General features: G+C 37.9%; 1 protein-coding gene across 23 annotated transcripts in view; it reads left to right on the top strand.

Annotated features, from left to right (window-relative positions):
• The window catches only part of RNLS (renalase, FAD dependent amine oxidase), a 417533-nt gene that overhangs the window by 250865 nt on the left and 146273 nt on the right, over positions 1-20395 (top strand). For 19 of the 23 annotated variants that reach the window (XR_014827657.1, XR_014827656.1, XR_014827654.1 and 16 more), the window contains one exon: positions 2669-2844. The exons of 3 other annotated variants lie outside the window; for them this stretch is intronic. Coding sequence is in view for 6 of the 20 variants with exons in the window: in XM_005671259.4 (XP_005671316.2) it covers positions 2669-2844 (176 nt within the window). In the remaining 14 variants the exon portion in view is untranslated. Of the gene's footprint in view, positions 1-2668; positions 2845-8629; positions 8744-20395 lie in introns of those variants that run through there. One more of the 23 variants, XM_005671261.4, reaches the window with a different exon arrangement.

Below are 20395 nucleotides of genomic sequence, written 5' to 3'. Positions count from 1 at the left end.
TATAGCACTTTGTATTTGAAAATCATTTTATGTATCCAAATACGTTTAATCTTTGTGACAGCCTTATAAGGTAAGTAGTATTATTCCCTTTTAATTGATGGAAGAAAGTGAAGCCTAGGAGATTAAATTGTCCAAGACCATGGAGCTATTAAGGATCTAAAAATTCAAATACTTATCATCTGACTGAAGCCATTGTTCTCCCAACATACAGAAATAGTTGTCAACTTACTATGAACTTTACATTTAAAATGCCAAAAGCAGAAGGCAGTGCTTTTTAAACTGAATAAAGAAAAGAAAAAGAAAGATAACATCATTACCTTCTCAGTGACCAAGGAATAATGATTATACTGAATTTATGCTCTGAATCTTATTAACATATTTGTAGCTTTTTATAATGCTCTATTTCCAAACCTTGGTCACATGTAAACTCTGGTTGGCTGTTTGTATTTTTACACTTCAGCTTCTAAAATTACCCTCATTTGGAGAGGTTGAAGGAACTTTCTACTAAAACTCATTGTCTTAGGTTGCAGCTATACAAATTTTAATTGAAATTCTCAAAAATTTTTGTACGATTCCAATAAAAACAAGTAGCTAGGTTTTTCTCTCATTGTTACACAAAGATTGTTTCATTTTGGGTCTTAAATTTCCTTTTCTATTGCTCTACTTGGAGTGGATGGCTAATGTAAATGAGAGAAACTTGGCAAAGCACCATCACTGCCTGTAGTAGTTTTATGAGGTCCCCCCTAGAACGCAAGCCTAGGTCATTGCAACCTCACACACGGCACGCAGCTTGAGTTTGTTTCTTTGAAGCTTCCCATAAATAAGTCAGCTCAGAACCCCAAATCTCCAGCTTCAGAATGCTGACCCAGTAGCTTTCTCAGTCTCTGGAAAGGCATGGAATCTCATGGAAGAGGGGTGGTCTTGCCACCCCCTTTCTGTGAACAAGCCTCCCTGAATGTATTAACTGACAACATAGGTAACACCCCCTGAGGCAATACCCAATAGGTTTCTCTCTGTGGTGATATTCAGTGGAAGAATTGGAAGTTTTGCACTTCCTGGTTCTTCCCTCTGTGTGGTACCAGCAAAGTCGACATTGACAGGTTAAACATTGAATGTTCAAGGAGAGGGTCCCCCTCTTTCCTTTTTCAAGATGTTCCAGCTACTGTGAGGCGAAAACTGGGCGATGTTCTTACCATTGCATTTACAGCAGAAATAACTGAAGTGTGTATATACACATATATATATGTTTGGAAGCACTCCACAGACAGCATTTGGGTCTGTCTTCTCCTGTATTGTGCTATAAAATTCATAAGCCAGAGAGCAACAGAAAAATGAAGTACTTTTACAAAAAAAATAAATAACTCACACCTACCATTTGGGCAACACCAGGAGAACTTTTCCCTTGAGTATATCTGATTTATTGCTTTTATTCCCATAGCTTATATTTATAAAGCATCTCCCCTGTGCCAGCAACTGTGCTAAGCACTTCACGCATATTATATCATTTAATCCACATGAGAGGACAGTGTGGTAGGTACTAACTCATTCTCATTCGACACAAATAAAGTAAAATGTTTAAGTGGGTGTATAGAAAATAAGCGGTTGGTTCTGTGTAAAATTACTCTTTTTCTGTGTAAAATTGTACAAATCTACCTCATAGAGATTGCTGTAATAACCCCCCAAAAGAATTTTATAATCTCAATTTAAAGAATTTTTAGGTTAAGTCTTCCCAATCCCTGTCAATACTTTCTCATTTTAGTGTTTTCTTCTCTCAGCAGGGTGGGGAGCGTTATCTTTCATACAATTATTTCATGTGTTTGATATCTGTTACTGTTTTCCCTCAACTTTCTCTTCTGCATGATTTAAACAAACAATAATAATAGACAAATCCTGGTTAATATTCCTTCCAAGGTTGTATTCTCTAATGCCTAAGTCACTTTGTTTTCACTGTCAAACCTTATTTGATTTCCTGTATTCTTCTAAAGAGTGAAAGATATGAAGCAGACACTCATTACTTGTTATTGTGAAAATTTAGCAAAAAAATATTCAATAGCAAACAAAAATTGAAAGTAGCTCCATGTTATGAGTGCAGTAGACTTTTTTAAATGCAGCTTAAAAGTTGAAGAACATGAGATCAAGCCTATTTTTAGAAAGAAGCTTTCTATTTCAAGTGGTAAAGATACTTTATTCTGGAATTTATAGAATTTCAACAAGATATTTTGCAATCCACTTAAGATAAAATTCACAAGGTAAGTATTTATTGAATATCTACTTTGTTCTCAGAAATTAAGGTGAATATAGGCTATGTATAAGAAATGGTCCCTGCCCTAATGAACTTATGATTTAGTGGATGAGAGAGATGAACATACCAGTAAGTTTAATTATTCCTAAGACAGTACATCTCAGGTCCTCTTACCTTCCTTCAGGTTCTTTAACAATACTTGAAAATTTGTTCTCTAAAATACATCCTGACTCTGTCCTCTTCTTCAGACAAGGCTGATTTTGAATTTTAGAACTAGCCTAACTTTATATTTCAAATATTAGAATCTGATTTTCCTTCATTTATTGTCTGATTATTGTGATCAGTTCTTAAACCTGGATTGAAATGCTGAGAGACACTTCCGTGTTACCCACTTGAAGATCTATCTTTATCTTCCTCTTACACTAGAGTCGTCAGAAATTGGGCCTTCCCTTGTGATTCACACCACTGTCCCATTTGGAATTACATACTTGGAACACAGCATTGAGGATGTGCAGGAATTAATCTTGCAGCAGCTGGAAAACATTTTGCCTGGTTTGCCTCAGCCAGTTGCTACCAAATGCCAGAAATGGAGACATTCACAGGTAATCAGAGAATCCAGTGGTATGAGACAGTTTACTTAATCATACCTGACTTTACTTTTTCTCATCCTTCACCATTCTCTAGTAAAAGAAATTAACATGGGATCTTGGGGGCAAATATGTGTTTGCATGCAGGTTTCATTATCCTGTTATTTCTCCATAAGAGATGCATACGATTTCCCTCAATGTTATGTTCAAATTCTAGCATCTCAAGACTTACATACACTGGAAATCTGGGGTTTCCTATGCAAGAAAGGCAGGTTATATATCAAAATGCAGCTGTTTCTCTGGGGTTTTTCTAAATCAGAACTGTGGTTCTATAGAAACCACTATAACCTCCCAAATTTTTGCAATATGTCAAATTAACCTTGTAAGTATATTTTACTACCACAACTTTCATTTTTGTTATGTTCCTACTTTAGTTTTGACTGCTGCCAGCAGAGCTCTTTGGGGGAGAAAGATGAATACCTGCATACATCAGCTAGTTGAGCTGTTTTTCAGAGTTAGATAAACCTACTGATCACTCTACTAGTTCAAACTTAAAAGCTCTTTACACTAAGTAAATGTTGACTTTTCTGAAAATCTCTGCATATTCCAACAGAAGTTTGAGTATTTACAGAAAATGTCTTTTGATCTATAAACTCAGTTGTGAAGTCATTTGGGGACAATGAAGCAAAGGGCAGAAGAAGAAAAGAAGCAGTGACTTGTCTATTATTTCCTAAGATTTTTGAGTGTCTTGATTAACTGACAAATCAGCACTATTGGTTAGCAAAGCTGTGAAACTTTTAGAAAAAGTAGTTGTGAGAATCGCAACAGATTTTGTGTATTTTAAAGGGCTTTCCAAAATCAGAGGAAATGGTAAATTACTTCCTAAAATATTGCAGCAGGTCTCTGTGTTTACTCACATCTTCTCAAGTTAAATTATGCACTGAACCTTTCCGGAAAATATTTACTTAAACACATCATGGTCACTTTAAAAGACTTTACTTTTTCCTTTTAAAAAAATTTAAAAATCTCAATAGCTAATGTCTTTAAGTGCTGTTTAACTCAGTTTTAGATTGGCCTGAAAAAGAAAACAAGGAAATAATCTTGTTAACATAATTTGAAGCTAGATATATTACCCAGCAAGTCACTCTGCAATTTATAAACATTATTTTTAAAAGAAACAACAGTTTGTGAGTTTCTTCTTATGACATCCTCATAATAATTTATTCATGAACTGAAAAAATAGGTTAAAATCTACTTATTTCTTAAAATTCAGTGTGTTAATGGAAATAGATTTGACCTACCCACAAAATGACCTAGACAAAGTTGTTCACTATCACAAAATTAAAAAAAAAAAAATCTTCGAACACATAGTACATTCAAACCCTAACAATGATTTTTTAAAATTACAATTTGGATGTTCTCCCTTGAAATTATTCTGGTATACATTTACAGCTCTGTAGTCATGAAGTCTCCATTGGCAGCAGATCATGAAAGGGAATAAAATGTCATTCAGATTTAGAGGTTTGCATTTTTCCCTATTCATAGTAACTTGAGCATCATTCAGCAGAACATAACATGGTCATTATGGCAGAGATCTCACCTACATTGTTCAGCTGAGAGAGGGACTGAGAGAGAGATCTCCCACATCACCTTAGAAAAAGTGTTAATTCGTGCTGGGATCAAGAGACTTAATAGCATTTAGCGATTTAGTTTTCCTTTTTCTTTTTTTTTTAATTTTTCTTTATTTCCCCAATACATTATTTTTTTCCTACTGTACAGCATGGTGACCCAGTTACACATACATGTATACATTCTTTTTTCTCACATTATCATGCTCTATCATAAGTGGCTAGACAGCAGGATCTCATTGCTAATCCATTCCAATGGCAACAGTTTGCATCTATTAACCTCAAGCTCATAAAGAAAGACAAAGAAGGACACTATTTAATGATTAAAAGATCCATTCAAGAAGAGGATATTACATTAGTCAATATAGATGCCCCTAATACAGAAGCACCCAGATACCTACAACAATTACTAGCAGACATAAAAGGAGTTTTAAGTTACTATCCCATGAGAACATTTCTCCAGTGCCTTTTAACAGTACATCTTAACCTTTGAAGTTTGACATAAATGTCAATGCACCCCTTTTCCCTTGCCATCCCAAGACACGAGCTCTGCCTTTAATGAATTCATAAATGTTTATGAGAATATAGTCTAAGATAGTGCTGAAACTGAAGAGAAGGACAGTGTAGGAACAGGAACAAAAAACAAAGAACAACTAACTGATATGGAAGTTTCCTTCATTTCTGATTCCCCTTGCAGGGGAATCCCACCCTTTATTTCTTCCAGCCTGAGTCTCACTCTTTATTTCTTTTCCTTCCCTGCCCCATCCTTCTTCACCCAAACCTTCTCTGTTCTTCACACTCCACCCCATTCCTTCTTTTCTTTCTCTCTGATAAAACCCTTCAAGCCCTCATTTTATGGAATCCTAGGTAGACTACAGAATTGGGGTCCCCAGCCCAGGCAGCAGTGGACAGTGTAGATTCCCCATCCTAGGTTTCTAGGGCTAGACTCTCCATCTCTGGACATTTTATTTTTCTCTTCTTTTGTGATCCTTACCCTGCTTCCTGGCACTCAGTGACTGTGGAGGGTAGGAGAAGGAAGAAAGGAAGGGAGATCGCAAAATGATGAACACCCATAGTGCAGCAGACCCGGACCTGGGCAGTTCAAAGATGTGATTTAATTTAATATCAAAAGTAACCTTATGAGGTTGCTAGTTTTAACCCACTATAGCAATGAGGAAAACAAAGGCTCAAAAACATGGAATAAATATACTAAGGCTCCATAGTTAGTAATGACAAAACCAGTCTCCCTGCCTTTCAAGTCTTTCTCTCCTCTTCACTGATCCTCTAATTCCTACTATGGCTGCTATAACAAATTACTACCAGTTTGGTAGCTTAAAACAACACACAGCTATTATCATATAGTTCTGGAGGTCAGAGGTTCAAGATGGGTCTCAGTGGGCTGAAATTAAAGTGTTGTCAGGGCTGTGTTTCTTCCTGTAAGGCTCTAAGAGAGAATCCATATCCTTGCCATTTATATCTTCTAGAAACTGCCCACAATCTTTGGTTTGTGACCCCTTCCTCAATCTTCAAAGCCAGAAATAGCAGGTCAAATCCTTCTCATACTGCATCACCCTGACCTTTTATTCTGCCTCACTCTTCCTTAAAGGACCCTGTGATTACACAGGACTCACCTGCATAATCCAGGACACTGTTCTCATCTCAGGGTCAAATGATTGGCAACATTAGTTCCAGCTGCACCCTTAATTCTTTCTTGGCATATAATGTAACATTTACACATTCTGAGGGTTAGGATATAGACATCTTTGAGGGGAAGGGAGGTCTTATTTCTGCCTACCACACCCTTCTTTCCCCCAGAATTCTTTGGTAGATTCCTTTATAAGGCAGAATCTCCAACTCCTCCTCCTCATAAAAGCTCTGGAGAGAGCACCAGCCCTTTAAGACTCAAGCCACCTTCAGAAAGTGGCTGCTATCTGAAAGAGGTAAGGGAGTGTTTTGTGTGGAGGCAGTTTCCTTGATGTTGCTCTCCCATCCCTTCTGCTGTCTCTAATGTCAGATATCCACAGTGGCAGCAGGGGCGTGAAAGATGTTTGTTCATTTATTCATTTAGTTATTCATTTATTCAGTAAGGGCTTAATGAATGCTTAGGACATGTTTACTGCTCTGCTCATAGAACCCTAAAGACTAATACTGCTGAAGGCCTTCTCCTAAGGCACCGAGTCAAATTTGTCTTAAGATAATGCTGCATTTTTGTGGGCGCAACTCTTAAGGAAAAGGGCAGATAAAGAAAGAAAGCATGTTTGAAAGACTTGGAAACTGCTCCGTGCTTTCCATTTGGGGTTTGAATAAAGCACTTGAGTAGGTGGTTCAAACAAACAGCAACACAATGGCTGATTTTTCACGATTCTCAGTTCCTCCGTTTTACAGCTATTAGCTTTCCATTGTCTAAATGTTTATCCAGTTAATATAATGTGATGCCTAGGCTGTGATACATTGAATTAAGATTTCTGTAACAGATATGATATAGTAATCCTTTCAGCAGGAGAGTAATAATGGAAAACACCTTTCTGTGTACCTTTACAGGGAACACTTAATCAGTTTGATAACCCTAATATTCTCACCACTGCTGTTTGCTGGGCTTTCCTTTGTTTCAGGGTCTGTCATGATACCTTTCTCAAACTATAGTAAATGTCTGATTTGCTTGCAAGTTTAATTTTTCTGTAGTTCCTGAAAACATCAGTGGCTTTTTCTCACTTAGCACACTCATAGATTACTACATTTTTTTAAAAAATCACTGAATATATTTCAAATACCAAGAAGATCAAGAGAGGAATTTTAAAAGAGGGTGAAAAAAGAGTCAGGTGGTAAATGAATACTTTGGTATCTTTGGCAAAATAAATGGATTTGGACTAGCCTGCTAAGTTTTTGCAAGAAAATTAGAAATTGGTTATCTCCCGTAGTTACATCTCTTCAATTGGTCTTTTGCCTGGAGATTGTACTTTCTCTCTCCGCAGTGGTAGTCTTTTATATTTTTTAATGAGAAGGATCATGAACTCTTTAAGAATCTGATCAGGGCTATGAATATCAAGATACTCATCCTTTCAAAATATACATGTACACATAAACAGAAAATTGCATCTAATTATGAAGATTTATAAGCAGCCTAAAAGTCTTCAATGAATCCAGCATTAAGAACACCTGCTGTAAATGTTACACTCCTATAAGCTAAATAAATCAAGAATCCCTCATAGCCCAGTCTTGTGTTGTAGTCAAAGAAACAAAATTCAGCAACCTAAAAGAACGTAAAGTAATTCCATCTTTATCTGTATCTTTTATAGAACTTTAACAAATAGCCAAAATTCATCACCCTTAGCAGTACTTTTTTTTTTTTTTTTTTTTTGTCTTTTTGAGAGCCATACCCGAGGAATATGGAGGTTCCCAGGCTAGGGGTCCAATCAGAGCTATAGCTGCTGGCCTACACAACAGCCACAGCAATGCCAGATCCGAGCTGCATCTGTGACCTAAACCACAGCTCACAGCAATGCCGGATACTTAACCCACTGAGCAAGTCCAGGGATCGAACCCACAACCTCATGGTTCCTAGTCGGATTCGTTTCCGCTGCGCCAAGATGGGGGCTCCTACTTTTGTAGTCTCTTTTTTCATTCCCTATATATCTCAATTCTGGAATCTCCTCAAATCTTTTTGCATCCTTAATTCTAGTTTCCCACAGACTTTTCCCTGATTATCAGCCATGTGGGCTTATCTCTTTTTCTGTCTTTCTTCTTTTCAGCCTCCCATTCAAATTCTTCACATTTGACGCTATTACCACCACCACCACCCCCCCAGACAAATTAAGTCTTAGGCCTTTTCAGTGCAAATTCCCCACTTTGACTTCCCCAAGTCTCCCCTTGATTACCTCAGTTGGCCTAGTATTGCCCAGCAGTTAGAAGGAATACAAGAGAAAAGAGGAAATGTGCAGCTGCTTAAGGCTAGAATTTTCTTTAGAGGTCTGTGTTTGGTGCAGGATAAGGAATGTACACAGAAGAGCCTGAGATAACCCACATACTTACATTATTCCCTCATGAAATTAATTTTTGGCAGGTAGCTGTGTCTGATTTCGGCATTAGAAGGTCCGGTGGTAATTGATATTTTTCTTTTTCCTTTTTCTTTCTTATACATTTTCTATTGTATCCTCTTCGTTTTCTTCTCTTAGACAGGTTGAAACTGAAAAGCAGTGACTGATCGTTTGATATACCAAAATTATAAATCCAGAGGATTGTCTCCTTCAATGTGGTCAGTCACTCTAATAAGCCACACCCTTATTTCAACAAGATCAGGCATCTCTTTCAGAGACTGACACATATTCTCCAGCATGTAATCAGTTGAATCAGGTCTTTGGAAGTTGAGTTCGCATTTTATGTTTTAGAAAAATATAAAGTTGTTTGGTCTTAAATCTTTTTAATACAATGGATAGTCAATCTTGACAATTCTTTACATTATTTTATAGAACTAAGAAAATAAAACTGTTTGTACTTATCTATTTTAATGTGTCTAGTAAGCCAATTCTAAAAGCTATTACCCTAAAAGACATTGACAGTGCATCATTACAGATTTAAACATATGGCCTTCGGTGGTAAGTACTTTGAAAGACAATGATCAATTATGTTTATCATTTAAAGTACATTGGAGGGGGGAGGATCAAGATGGCAGAGGAGTAAGATTACGTGCTCACCTTTTCCCACAAACACATCAAAAAACATCTACATGTGAAACGATTCACATAGAACATCTACTGAATGCTGGCAGAAGAACTTAAACCTCCAAAAAGAGCAAGAAACTCTTTACATAACTGGGTAGAACAAAAGAAAAAAAGAGAAAGAATCAGGATGGAACTAGCATTCCTGAGAGGGAGCTGTGAAAGAGAAAAGGAACCCACATCCTGGGAAGCCACCTAACCAATGGGGAGATCAGCCAAGATGGAGGGACCGCAGAGTCGCTGAGAAAAGCACAGCAGCTGGACTGAGTAGGGCAAAACAGAGTGAGAGCCACACTCTGGGGCTGGGGTCTGAGACTCAGGCTCTGGAGGTCAGTTCTGGGGAGAGGACTAGGGTTGGCTGTGTGGAGATAGCCTGATGGGCTAGGGAGTGGTGTGCCATGGGCAGAGGAGCAGTTTGCTACAGGCTGGGGAGTGGAACACCACAGCAGAGGGAACCTGGGAGGAGGACTGGGCCCACAAGAGAAGCAAGGGGCCATTGTTAGGGAGGGCGAGAGCAGGAAGGGCGGACCACCATAGGACTCTGCCTGCACATGTGCAGGCTCTCAGGGGGTGGGGTGCCTCGGGTGCAGGCTACGGGTGGTGAGAAGCCACTTGCTCGGGCTGTGGGAGACCAGGCACTCCTTGTGCAGGCTACAGGTGGCTGGGCACCTCTTGTGTGGGCTAAGGGCCACAGGGGACTAAGGGCAACATGGTGCCTCTTGCATGATCTATAGGTGGCAGGGACAGACAGCAGCAGTCATCTTGGAGGCTGGAGGGAGGCATAGCCTGCCACCACTAGGGGCCTGTGAGTGGGCTCCACCTGTGGCCCCAGTCACCTCAGAGGTCAGGAAAAAAAAAAAAAAGGCACTGCAACCAAGCATCACCTGTTGTTGCTCTCACCCCGGGGGGAACACACCCCCCTGCTGCTGCCACTGCCAAATGCTCTGGGAAGCACCCAGATGCTTGATCACTGTCCCTTCCCAGGACCCTGAAACTAGGAGCAACTTGTGCAGCAACTCCTGCGTGGGCTAAACAGGACAGGGTGCTTCTTGCATAGTCTACAAGTGGTGGGGGCAAATCACCACAGTTATCTCTGACTCTAGAGGTGGGCATGGCCCCCCACCCCTGGGAGTCTGTGAACAGGCACCACTTGTGGCCCCAATCACCTCAGAGAGAACCACAGAGGAGGGCATTGTGACCAAACATCACCTGTTGTTGCTCTCCCACCCCTGGGAGCACATCTGCCCTGCTGCTACCACTTCCAAATGCTCTCAGCAGTGTCAACATGCTTGATCACTGTTACTTCCCAGGACCCTACAACTAAGAGCAGCCTGTACAGCAACTCCTATGTGGGCTAAGCAGGACACGATGATTCTTGCATGGTCTATAGGTGGTGGGGGCAAACCACTGCAGTTATCTTTGACTCTGGAGGTGGGCATGGCCCCCCACTACTGGGAGTCTGTGAGCAGGCACCACTTGTGGCCCCAATCACCTCAGAACAAGGGCAAGGCAATTGAACACTAGCTGTTGTTGCTCTCACTCCCCTGGGAACTCACACACCCTGCCACTGCCACTGCCAAATGCTCTGGGCACCTTGTAAATTGGCCCAAGGCTCATTACCACTGCCCAGGGCCCTGCAAGTAGGAGGAGCCTGCACTACTTTCCTTCAGGTCATTGCTGCTATTTGGGCCCAGGAGCCAGGCACTGACTACTAGCCCTACCCATTGCCTCCTCCCTGAAAACACACTAGCACCCTGGGGATAATAGCCTGCTCACAATGAAGAAAGAGACAGCTAATGTCCAAACTTCCATGCCAAAAATAAACAGTAACCCTCCCCAAAAATACAAAGGGGTGCTCTTGCATAGAAATAGCCTTCCAAGACTATAGTTTGGTTTCCCTAAACTCACAGAAAAAGAAAAACATAAGCAAGACGAAGAAGCTCAGGAACGATTCCCAGTTAAAAGAACCCGAAGCAGCAAACAGTGAAACAGACCTCTGCAGTCTGACAGACACTGAGTTCAAAGGGGAGATAGTGAAAATACTGAAGAATTAAGGCTGAATATCAAGGAATTAAGAGTGGATGTGCACGGTAATCCAGATTACTTTAGAAAGGAACTAGAAAATAAAAGGAGGAATATAGAAAAATTAGAAAATTCATTTGCAGAGATGCAAACTGAGCTAAAGGCATTAAAAAGCAGAATGAATAAAGCAGAGGAACGAATTAGTGATGTGGAAGATAGAATAATGGAAATCACCCAATCACTTCAGCAGACAGAAAACCAAATGAAAAAACAGGAAAGCAATATAAGAGATCTATGGAATAATGTAAAGCAGGCCAATCTACACATAATAGGAATTCCAGAAGGAGAAGAAAAAGAAAAGGGGATTGAAAATATATTTCAAGAAATTATGTCTAAAAATTTTCCAAATCTAAAGGAAACTGATATCAAGATATAGGAAACACAAAGGGTCCCAAACAAGTTGAACCCAAATAGGCCCACACCAAGGCATATTATAATAAAAATGGCAAAAGTTAAAGACAGGATTATAAAGGCAGCAAGAGAAAAATGAAGTGTTAATTATAAGGGAATCCCCATAAGGTTATCAGCTTATCTGATTTTTCTACCAAAACACTGTAGGCCAGAGGAGAGTGGCAAGATATAGTCAAAGTTCTGAAAGGAAAAAATTTGCACCTAGAATACTCTATCCAGCAAGAATATCATTTAAAATAGAAGGGGAAATAAATAATTTCTCCAGCAAACAAAAGCTAAAAGGGTACAGCAATACTAAACCCATTCTAAAAGAAAAACTAAAAGGGCTTCTCTAAATAAAAAAAAAAAATTTTTTAAGTAAGAATTAGCATGGAGGAAACCACAATTGGAAAGCAGTCACTTAAATAAGTCACCATATGGCTCTGAAAGTGGGGAAAAAGAAACTATTGTAAAAGTGATGATAAACACAAGGAACAGGAAAAGGACAAACATGACTATGTTAAAAAAAAGGGGGGGCTTCAAAATCATAGAATGTGGGGAAGGCAAGTAAGAAAATTGAGACTCTTTTTTATAAATAATGTGTTTCAGCCTATATGACTATCAGGCTAAAGCAAGCAGATACAGGAAGGGGTTAACATACTTAAAAAACAGGGCAGCCACAAATCAAAACCAAACATTACATTCACAAAAACTAAAAAGCACACAAGCATAAAAATAAATGGAAACCATCCAACCAAAAAAAAAGAAAGGGAAAAAGGAGAAACACAGAATCAACTGGAAAACAAGGTTTAAAATGGCAATAAATACATATCTATCAATAATCACCTTAAATGTCAATGGACTGAATACTCCAATCAAAAGATACAGAGTTCCAGATTGGATAAACAAGCAAAAACCTTCAATCTGCTGCCTATAAGAAACTCACTTTAGAGCAAAGGACACATATAGATTGAAAGTGAGGGGATGGAAAAGATATTTCATGCCAATGGACGAGACAGGAAGGCAGGAGTTGCAATACTCATATCAGACAAAATAGACTTTAAAATGAAGGCCATAAAGAAAGACAAAGAATGACACTATTTAATGGTAAAAGGATCCATTCAAGAAGAGTATATTACAATCATCAATATATATGTCCCTAATATAGGAGCTCCCAGATCCTCCAACAAATACTAACATGCATAAAAGGAGAAATTGATGGGAATACAATCATAGCAGGAGATTTTAACACCCCACTTGCATCAAAGAACAGATCCTCTAGACAGAAAATTAATAAGGCGGAGTTCCCATCATGGCGCAGTGGTTAACGAATCCAACTAGGAACCATGAGGTTGTGGGTTCGGTCCCTGCCCTTGCTCAGTGGGTTGAGGATCTGGCGTTGCCGTGGGCTGTGGTGTAGGTTGCAGACGTGGCTCGGGTCCTGAGTTGCTGTTGCTCTGGCGTAGGCTGGCAGCTACAGCTCCAATTCGACCCCTAGCCTGGGAACCTCCATATGCAATGGGAGTGGCCCAAGAAATAGCAAAAAAGACAAAAGAAAAAAATCATAAGGCAACAGAGACCCTAAATGACATACTAAAAAAGTTAGACTTAATTGACATTTTCAGGACATTACATCTAAAAAAATCAGAATATACATTCTTCTCAAGTGCACATGGAACATTCTCAAAGATCGATCATATACTGGGGCACAAAACTAACCTCAACAAATTTAAGAGTATACAAATTATTTCAAGTATCTTCTCTGACCACAATGTCATGAAACTAGAAATCAACCACAGGAAAAAAAATGAGAAAAAACTAACCTCATGGAGACTAAACAACATGCTACTAAAAAACCAATGGGTCAATGAGGAAGTCAAGAAGGAAATTAAAGAATACCTGGAGACAAATGATAATGAACACACAACCATTCAAAATCTATGGGATGCCACAAAAGCAGTGCTTAGAGGGAAATTCATAGTGATACAGGCCTTCCTTAAAAAAAGAAGAAACATCTTAAATTGACAACTTAACCTGCCACCTAAATGAATTAGCAAAAGAAGAACAAACAAAACCTAAAGTCAGCAGAAGGAAGGAAATCATAAAGATCAGAGAGGAAATCAATAAAATAATAGAAAAAAATCAATGAAACCAAGAGCTTGTTCTTTGAAAAGGTAAACAAAATTGACAAACCTCTGGCCAGACTCAACAAAAAGTGGAGAGAAAAAATTCAAATAAACAAAATCAGAAATGAAAAAGGAGAAATCACGACAGTTCCTGCAGAAATACAAAAAAACATAAGACAATACTATGAACAATTGTATTCCAACAAATTTGACAACCTAGAAGAAATGAACAACTTTATAGAGACTTACAGGCAGTCAAAACTGAATTAAGAAGTAGATCAACTGAACAGACCAATCATTAGAAATGAAATTGAACATGTCATAAAAACACTCCCTACAGATAAAAGTCCAGGACCAGATGGCTTCACAGGAGAATTCTACCAAACATACAAAGAGGAACTTATACCCACCCTCCTTAAACTTTTCTAAAAGTTTGAAGAAGAAGGAACACACCCAAAGACATTCTATGAAGCCACCATCGCCCTAATACCAAAACCAGACAAAGATACTACCAAAAAAGAAAATTATGGGCCAATATCTTTGATGAATATAGATGCAAAAATTCTTATCAAAATTTTAGCCAGCCAAATCCAACAACATATTAAAAAGATCATACACCGCAACGAAGTGGAATTCATCCCAGGTGCACAAGGACGGTTCAACATATGCAAATCAATCAACATCATACACCACATTAACAAAAGAAAAGTCAAAAACCACAGGATCATCTCAATAGATGCAGAAAAAATATTTGACGTAGTCCAACATCCATTCAAGATAAAAACTCTTACCAAGGTTGATATAGAGGAAACATACCTTAACATAATAAAAGCCATTTATGACAAATGCACAGCAAATATAATACTCAATGGAGAAAAGCTGAAAGCATTTCCACTAAAATCTGGAACAAGACAAGGATGCCAATTCTCACCACTGTTATTCAACATAGTATTGGAAGTCCTAGCCACGGCAATCAGACAAATATAAGAAATAAAAGGTATCCAAATTGGAAGAGAAGAGGTAAAATTGCACTGTATGCAGATAACATGATACTATATGTAGAAAACCCTAAGGACTCAACCCAAAAACTACTTGAACTGATCAACAAATTCAGCAAAGTAGCAGGATACAAGATTAATATTAATAATCAGTCACAGTTCTGTATACTAATAATGAAATATTAGAAAAGGAATACAAAAATACAATACCTTTTAACATTGCACCCAAAAAAATCAAATACCTGGGAATACACCTGACCAAGGAGGTGAAAGATTTATATGCTAAGAACTACAAAATATTAATCAAGGAAATTAAAGAGTATTCAAAGAAATGGAAAGATATTCCATGCTCCTGGGTTGGAAAAATTACTATTGTAAAAATGGCCATACTACCCAAAGCAATCTACAGATTCAATGCAATCCCTATCCAATTACCCATGACATGTTTCACAGAACTAGAACAAACAATCCAAAAATGTATATGGAACCACAAAAGACCCAGAATTGCCAAAACAATCCTGAGGAACAAAAACCAAGCAGGAGGCATAACTCTCCCAGACTTCAGGCAATATTGCAAAGCCATAGTCATCAAGATGGTGTGGTACTGCTACCAAAACAGACATACAGACCAATGGAACAGAATAGAGAACCCAGAAATAAACCCAGATACCTATAATCAATTAATCTTTGACAAAGGAGGCAAGAACATAAAATGAGAAAAAAAGTCTTTTCAGCAAGTGGTGCTGGGAAACCTGTACAGCCACATGTAAATAGCAACTGGAACACACCCTCACACCACACAGAAAAATAAACTCAAAATGGCTTAAAGACTTAAACATAAGACAAAGACACCATCACACTCCTAGAAGAGAACACAGGCAAAACATTCTCTGACATCAACCTCACAAATGTTTTCTCAGGTCAGTTCTTTCAAAGCAACAGAAATAAAAATAAAAATAAACCAATGGGACCTAATCAAACTGACAAGCTTTTGCACAGCAATGGAAACCATAAAACCAAAAAGACAACCCACAGAGTGGGAGAAAATAGTTTCAAATGATGCAACTGACAAGGGCTTAATCTTGAAAATATAAAAACAACTTATACAATTTGACAGCAAAAAAGCCAATAACCCAATGGAAAAATGGGCAAAGACCTGAATAGATATTTCTCCAAAGAAGATATACAGATGGCCAACAAGCACATGAAAAAATGCTCAACATCACTAATTATTAGAGAAATGCAAATCAAAACGACCATGAGATACCACCTCACACCAGTCAGAATGGCCATCATTAACAGGTCCACAGATGACAAATGCTGGAGAGGGTGTGGAGAAAAGTGTTTCCTCCTAAGCTGTTGGTGGGAATGTAAATTGGTGCAACCACTATGGAAAACAGTATGGAGGTACCGCAGGAAACTATACATAGAACTACCATATGACCCAGCAATCCCACTCTTGGGAATAATCTGGACAAAACTTTCCTTGAAAAGGACAGATGCACTTATATGTTCATTGCAGCACTATTCACGATAGCCAAGAAATGGAAACAACCTAGATATCCATCGATAGATGAATGGATTAAGAAGATGTGGTACATATACACAATGGAATACTCTATTTAGCCATAAAAAGGAACAAAATAATGCCATTTGCAGCAACATGGATGAACTAGAAACTCTCATACTAAGTGAAGTAAGTCAGAAAGAGAAAGGCAAATACCATATGATATCACTTATATCTGGAATCTAATATATAGCACAAATAAAACTTTCCACAGAAAAGAAGCTAGTGGACTTGAAGAACAGACCAGTGGTTGCCGAGGAGGAGGAGGGGGTGGGATGGACTGGGAACTGGGGGCTGCTAGATGCAGACTATTGCATTTGGAATGGATAAGCAATGAGATCCTGCTGTAGAGCACTGGGAACTATGTCTAGTCACTTACGATGGAGCATGATAATGTGAGAAAAAAGAATGTATATATGTATGTGTGAGTGGTTCACCTTGCTGTACAGTAGAAAATTGATGGAACACTGTAAACCAGCTATAATGGAAAAAATCATTAATAAAAAATAAATAAATGAAGTACATTAGGTGTGTTGTTTTGTAGTTTATTTCTACAATGAAATCATTGTATTTTGGTCATTCTGTTACTAAGATTTTTTTTCTCCCGTATTTGTGCCTTATATTTCCTGGCTTTTTAATAACGTGGTGTGACTATGATCTTGGACTTTGGAGTCAGACAGACTTAGTTCATTTCAAACCTCAGTTTCCCCCTGTGCCTTTGAGCAAGCTAGACTGTAGGTCTAAGCCTCAGGGGGTAAATAGTCCAACTGAACTTCCCTCATAAGGTTGTGATTGGAATGAAATGAGAGAAAACGGTAGAGAACATTTACTATAACACAAATACAAAGCGGGTTCTCAACTAATATTACTAAATAGGGGTAGCAAGAGGAGGAGGAGGAGAAAAAATGGTAGATTAAGGTGGTTCCATGATCTTTTCTTAGTAAATTATCTCTGTGTGTCCCTTGCTTTCTTTTCTTGATTACCTCTCTTCATGCCCACATGCTGTCCCAGTTTTTCTTTCTTCTTACTCTTTTCTCTTTTCAGAGTCTCTTTCTTTTCTCTCTGTTACACATAGAGAAATAGTTCTGGACAAAGATGTTTCAGAAGGACTGACTCAATGCCAGGGGCTATGACATGTAGTTATACATAGAGACTGTTAACATCAGAACAAGGTGAAATAAAAGTAGTGGATCCCTGTGGGCACAGAGAACTCTTGTAGTTGGGTTTTTTAAAAGCTTATAGATTTTTCAGCTTTTTGCCATTCATTTCTAAACACTTGCACATTTTCCAGTGTTTGGTAATTTAACACAATTTATGCCATGAGTCAACATTTCCTGGCATGAAATTATGGCCTTAAGAACACATTTCTCTATGTGCCATAAGTTTATGTTAACCTATGGTGAGCCAAAACAGACCCTTTGGGATCAGTGGACCGTGGCATGACCCAGTCTGCCAACAGCCGGAAATCTAACAGGTGTCACTCCTAAGCATTCCATTGAGTAATTTCTCACCTCTTTGTCACTGGCACCAAAGTAAACAGTTGCTTCATTTTATTATGAGGTAGCTACATATGCATGAGATCATTAGCTAAGAAATTCTCATCATTGAATTAGGGATGTTCAGTCACAGTTTAATTGAAGTTTGTATGGCTGATATTTCTCCTTTTCATAAAATTCCACATAGTATGAGCTAGTAAACATCTTAACACATATGAATTTAATTAAATCATTTTTTTCTCAAGTACTCATAGCAGGAACTTACCCTACCATGTAGTCAGCTTCACACTTTTTCAAAAGAACTAATTATTTTGAACAGCATTACTTTCTAGAAAACTTTAAAAAGAAGTCTGTCATTTTTCCTGAACAAATGCAATGTATATTCATCTTTACCCAGTACTACTACTTAAAACTGGATGATCGATGTTATTATATGAGTGTGGACAACCTAAGAGAAATAGCCCCTATTCCATAAAGGGAAGTCTACTTGGCGTATTTACAGTAGATATTAGTATTATGCTCTAAAACTAACAAGCTGAACTAAAAAAGTTCACTTAACAAAGGCCATTCATACCCACATTAGAAATTAATCATACATATTAATCTTTTCATTTAGCATACATTTAGTGAGCTCCTACTGTGTCAGAGATTATACTAGATTCTAAAGACTCAAATACTGCTTCTTTCCTTCAAGGACTTTCCCATGTAATCAGCAAGGCTGACCAATAAGCAGATAATCATGATATGGTGCAGTTTGTTCTAAGAAAGTTGTAAATGAAGTACTGTGTGAACACTGAACAGATTTGAGGTGAAAGTGGCAATAAGCAGCTTCCCAAAAGAACATGCCACTTTAGTTAAATCCTATAAGATGAAGTCAGAGAGGCAAAGGGAATGATGTTCCAATTACACTTTACCAGAGGCAGAAGAGTGCAAGGTGCATTCTTCCTTTCACCCTAATCTTGCCATCATCTGTTATAGCATTCATATAAACAACCATGGTAGTCTACATCATGATCTTATTAAATAGTGTATATATGCATAATCATTCTCGCCCTCTCTTTCTCTCAGAAATGCCATTTATTAATCCCCTACTCTGTGTAGCTCACTGGGCTTTGAATGTAACTTGCTTCATCTCCACCCTGTGGAATTTATATTCCGTCTCTATTTTATAGGTCAGAAAGTTGGGGAAGTTCTTCCCACTAAGTCAGTTTCTTCCACTAGGAAGTGACAAAAATGGAATTCAAACATAGGTCTATGTAAAAGCTGGTGCTTTCAAACAGTCACTCTATTGCTGTTAATTGAGCTCTGGCTTTCTTCCAGTTATGACACATTCTTATACCATCATTCTGTTGCTGCTGTCAGTTAGAAATAATAATGGTTAACATTTATACTCTGATTTTAGAAAGTACTTTTTTACTTGTTTTCATTTGATCCTCACAACAATTCTGACAGGTCAAGAAGTAAATATTACTATCTTTGTTTAAATGAGAAAACTGAGGTTCAAGTTGAATGCTTTGCCTAACGTGATGCAAGGAGTAAGCAGCAAAATAGAAATTGGAACATGTCCACTTTAGATTCAAACGTCCACATTTCACACTGTATACACAAATATAAAACCTTAAACTATAAAAATTCTAGTTGAAAACATAGGGGGAAAATCTTTATGATCTTTGGCTTGTGAAGTATTTTTTAGATAGGCTACAAAAAGCACACAAAAAAAGAATAAATTGATAAATCAGGCTTGATCAAAATTAAAACAATGTCTTCGAAAGATACTGTTAAGACAATGAAAGATGAGCCACAGATTTGAATAAAATGTTTACAAAAACATAACTGATAAAAGACTGATACCCAGAATATATAAAGAACTCTCACAGATCAGTAATAAGAAAATAAACGGCCCAATTATTTAAAACTAGGCAAAAGATTTGAAAGAGCACTTCACTAAAGAAGAGGTGTGAATTTAACCATGAAGGTATAAGAGTTCTACAATGAAAACTACAAAGCATTGCTTAAAGAAATAAAGAAGACTTACATAAATGAGAAGACATCCCATGTTCATAGATCCCAGGACTCAGTATTTGAAAGATGGCAGTATCACCTAAAGTGATCTAAAGATTTATTATAGATTCTATCAACATCCCAGTAGCCTTTGCAGAAATGGAAAAGCTGGTCCAAAACTTCATATGAAGTTGCAAGGGACCCCAAGTAGCCAAAACAAACTTGAAAGAGAGCAAAGTTGGAGGACTCACACTTTCTGATTTCCAAACTTACTACAAAGCTACCTCCAAACTCACTACAAGTAAGTCGTAAGTACAAACTTACTACAAAGCGTAATCAAGACAGTGTGATAATGACATAAGAATAGACATACAAGATCAATGGAATAGAATCAAGAACCTAGAAATAAACCCATTCCTATGGTGAGTTGATTTCTGACAAGATTTACAAAAACATTCAATGGGAAAAGAATAGTCTCTTCAAAATAAAAGTGCTGTAACAACAAAATATCCATATACAGAAGAACAAAGTTGGACCCTTGTCTCATACCACTTGCAAAAATT

The sequence above is a fragment of the Sus scrofa genome, chromosome 14 (assembly GCF_054392235.1).
Source record: "Sus scrofa isolate SSC_HxYL_T2T_F1_AM1 chromosome 14, Sscrofa_HxYL_maternal_Yorkshire_Landrace_v2.0, whole genome shotgun sequence".
Classification (NCBI taxonomy): domain Eukaryota; kingdom Metazoa; phylum Chordata; class Mammalia; order Artiodactyla; family Suidae; genus Sus; species Sus scrofa.
The sequence above is the reverse complement of the archived record's forward strand: the minus strand, read 5'-3'. Positions and strand labels throughout refer to the sequence as shown.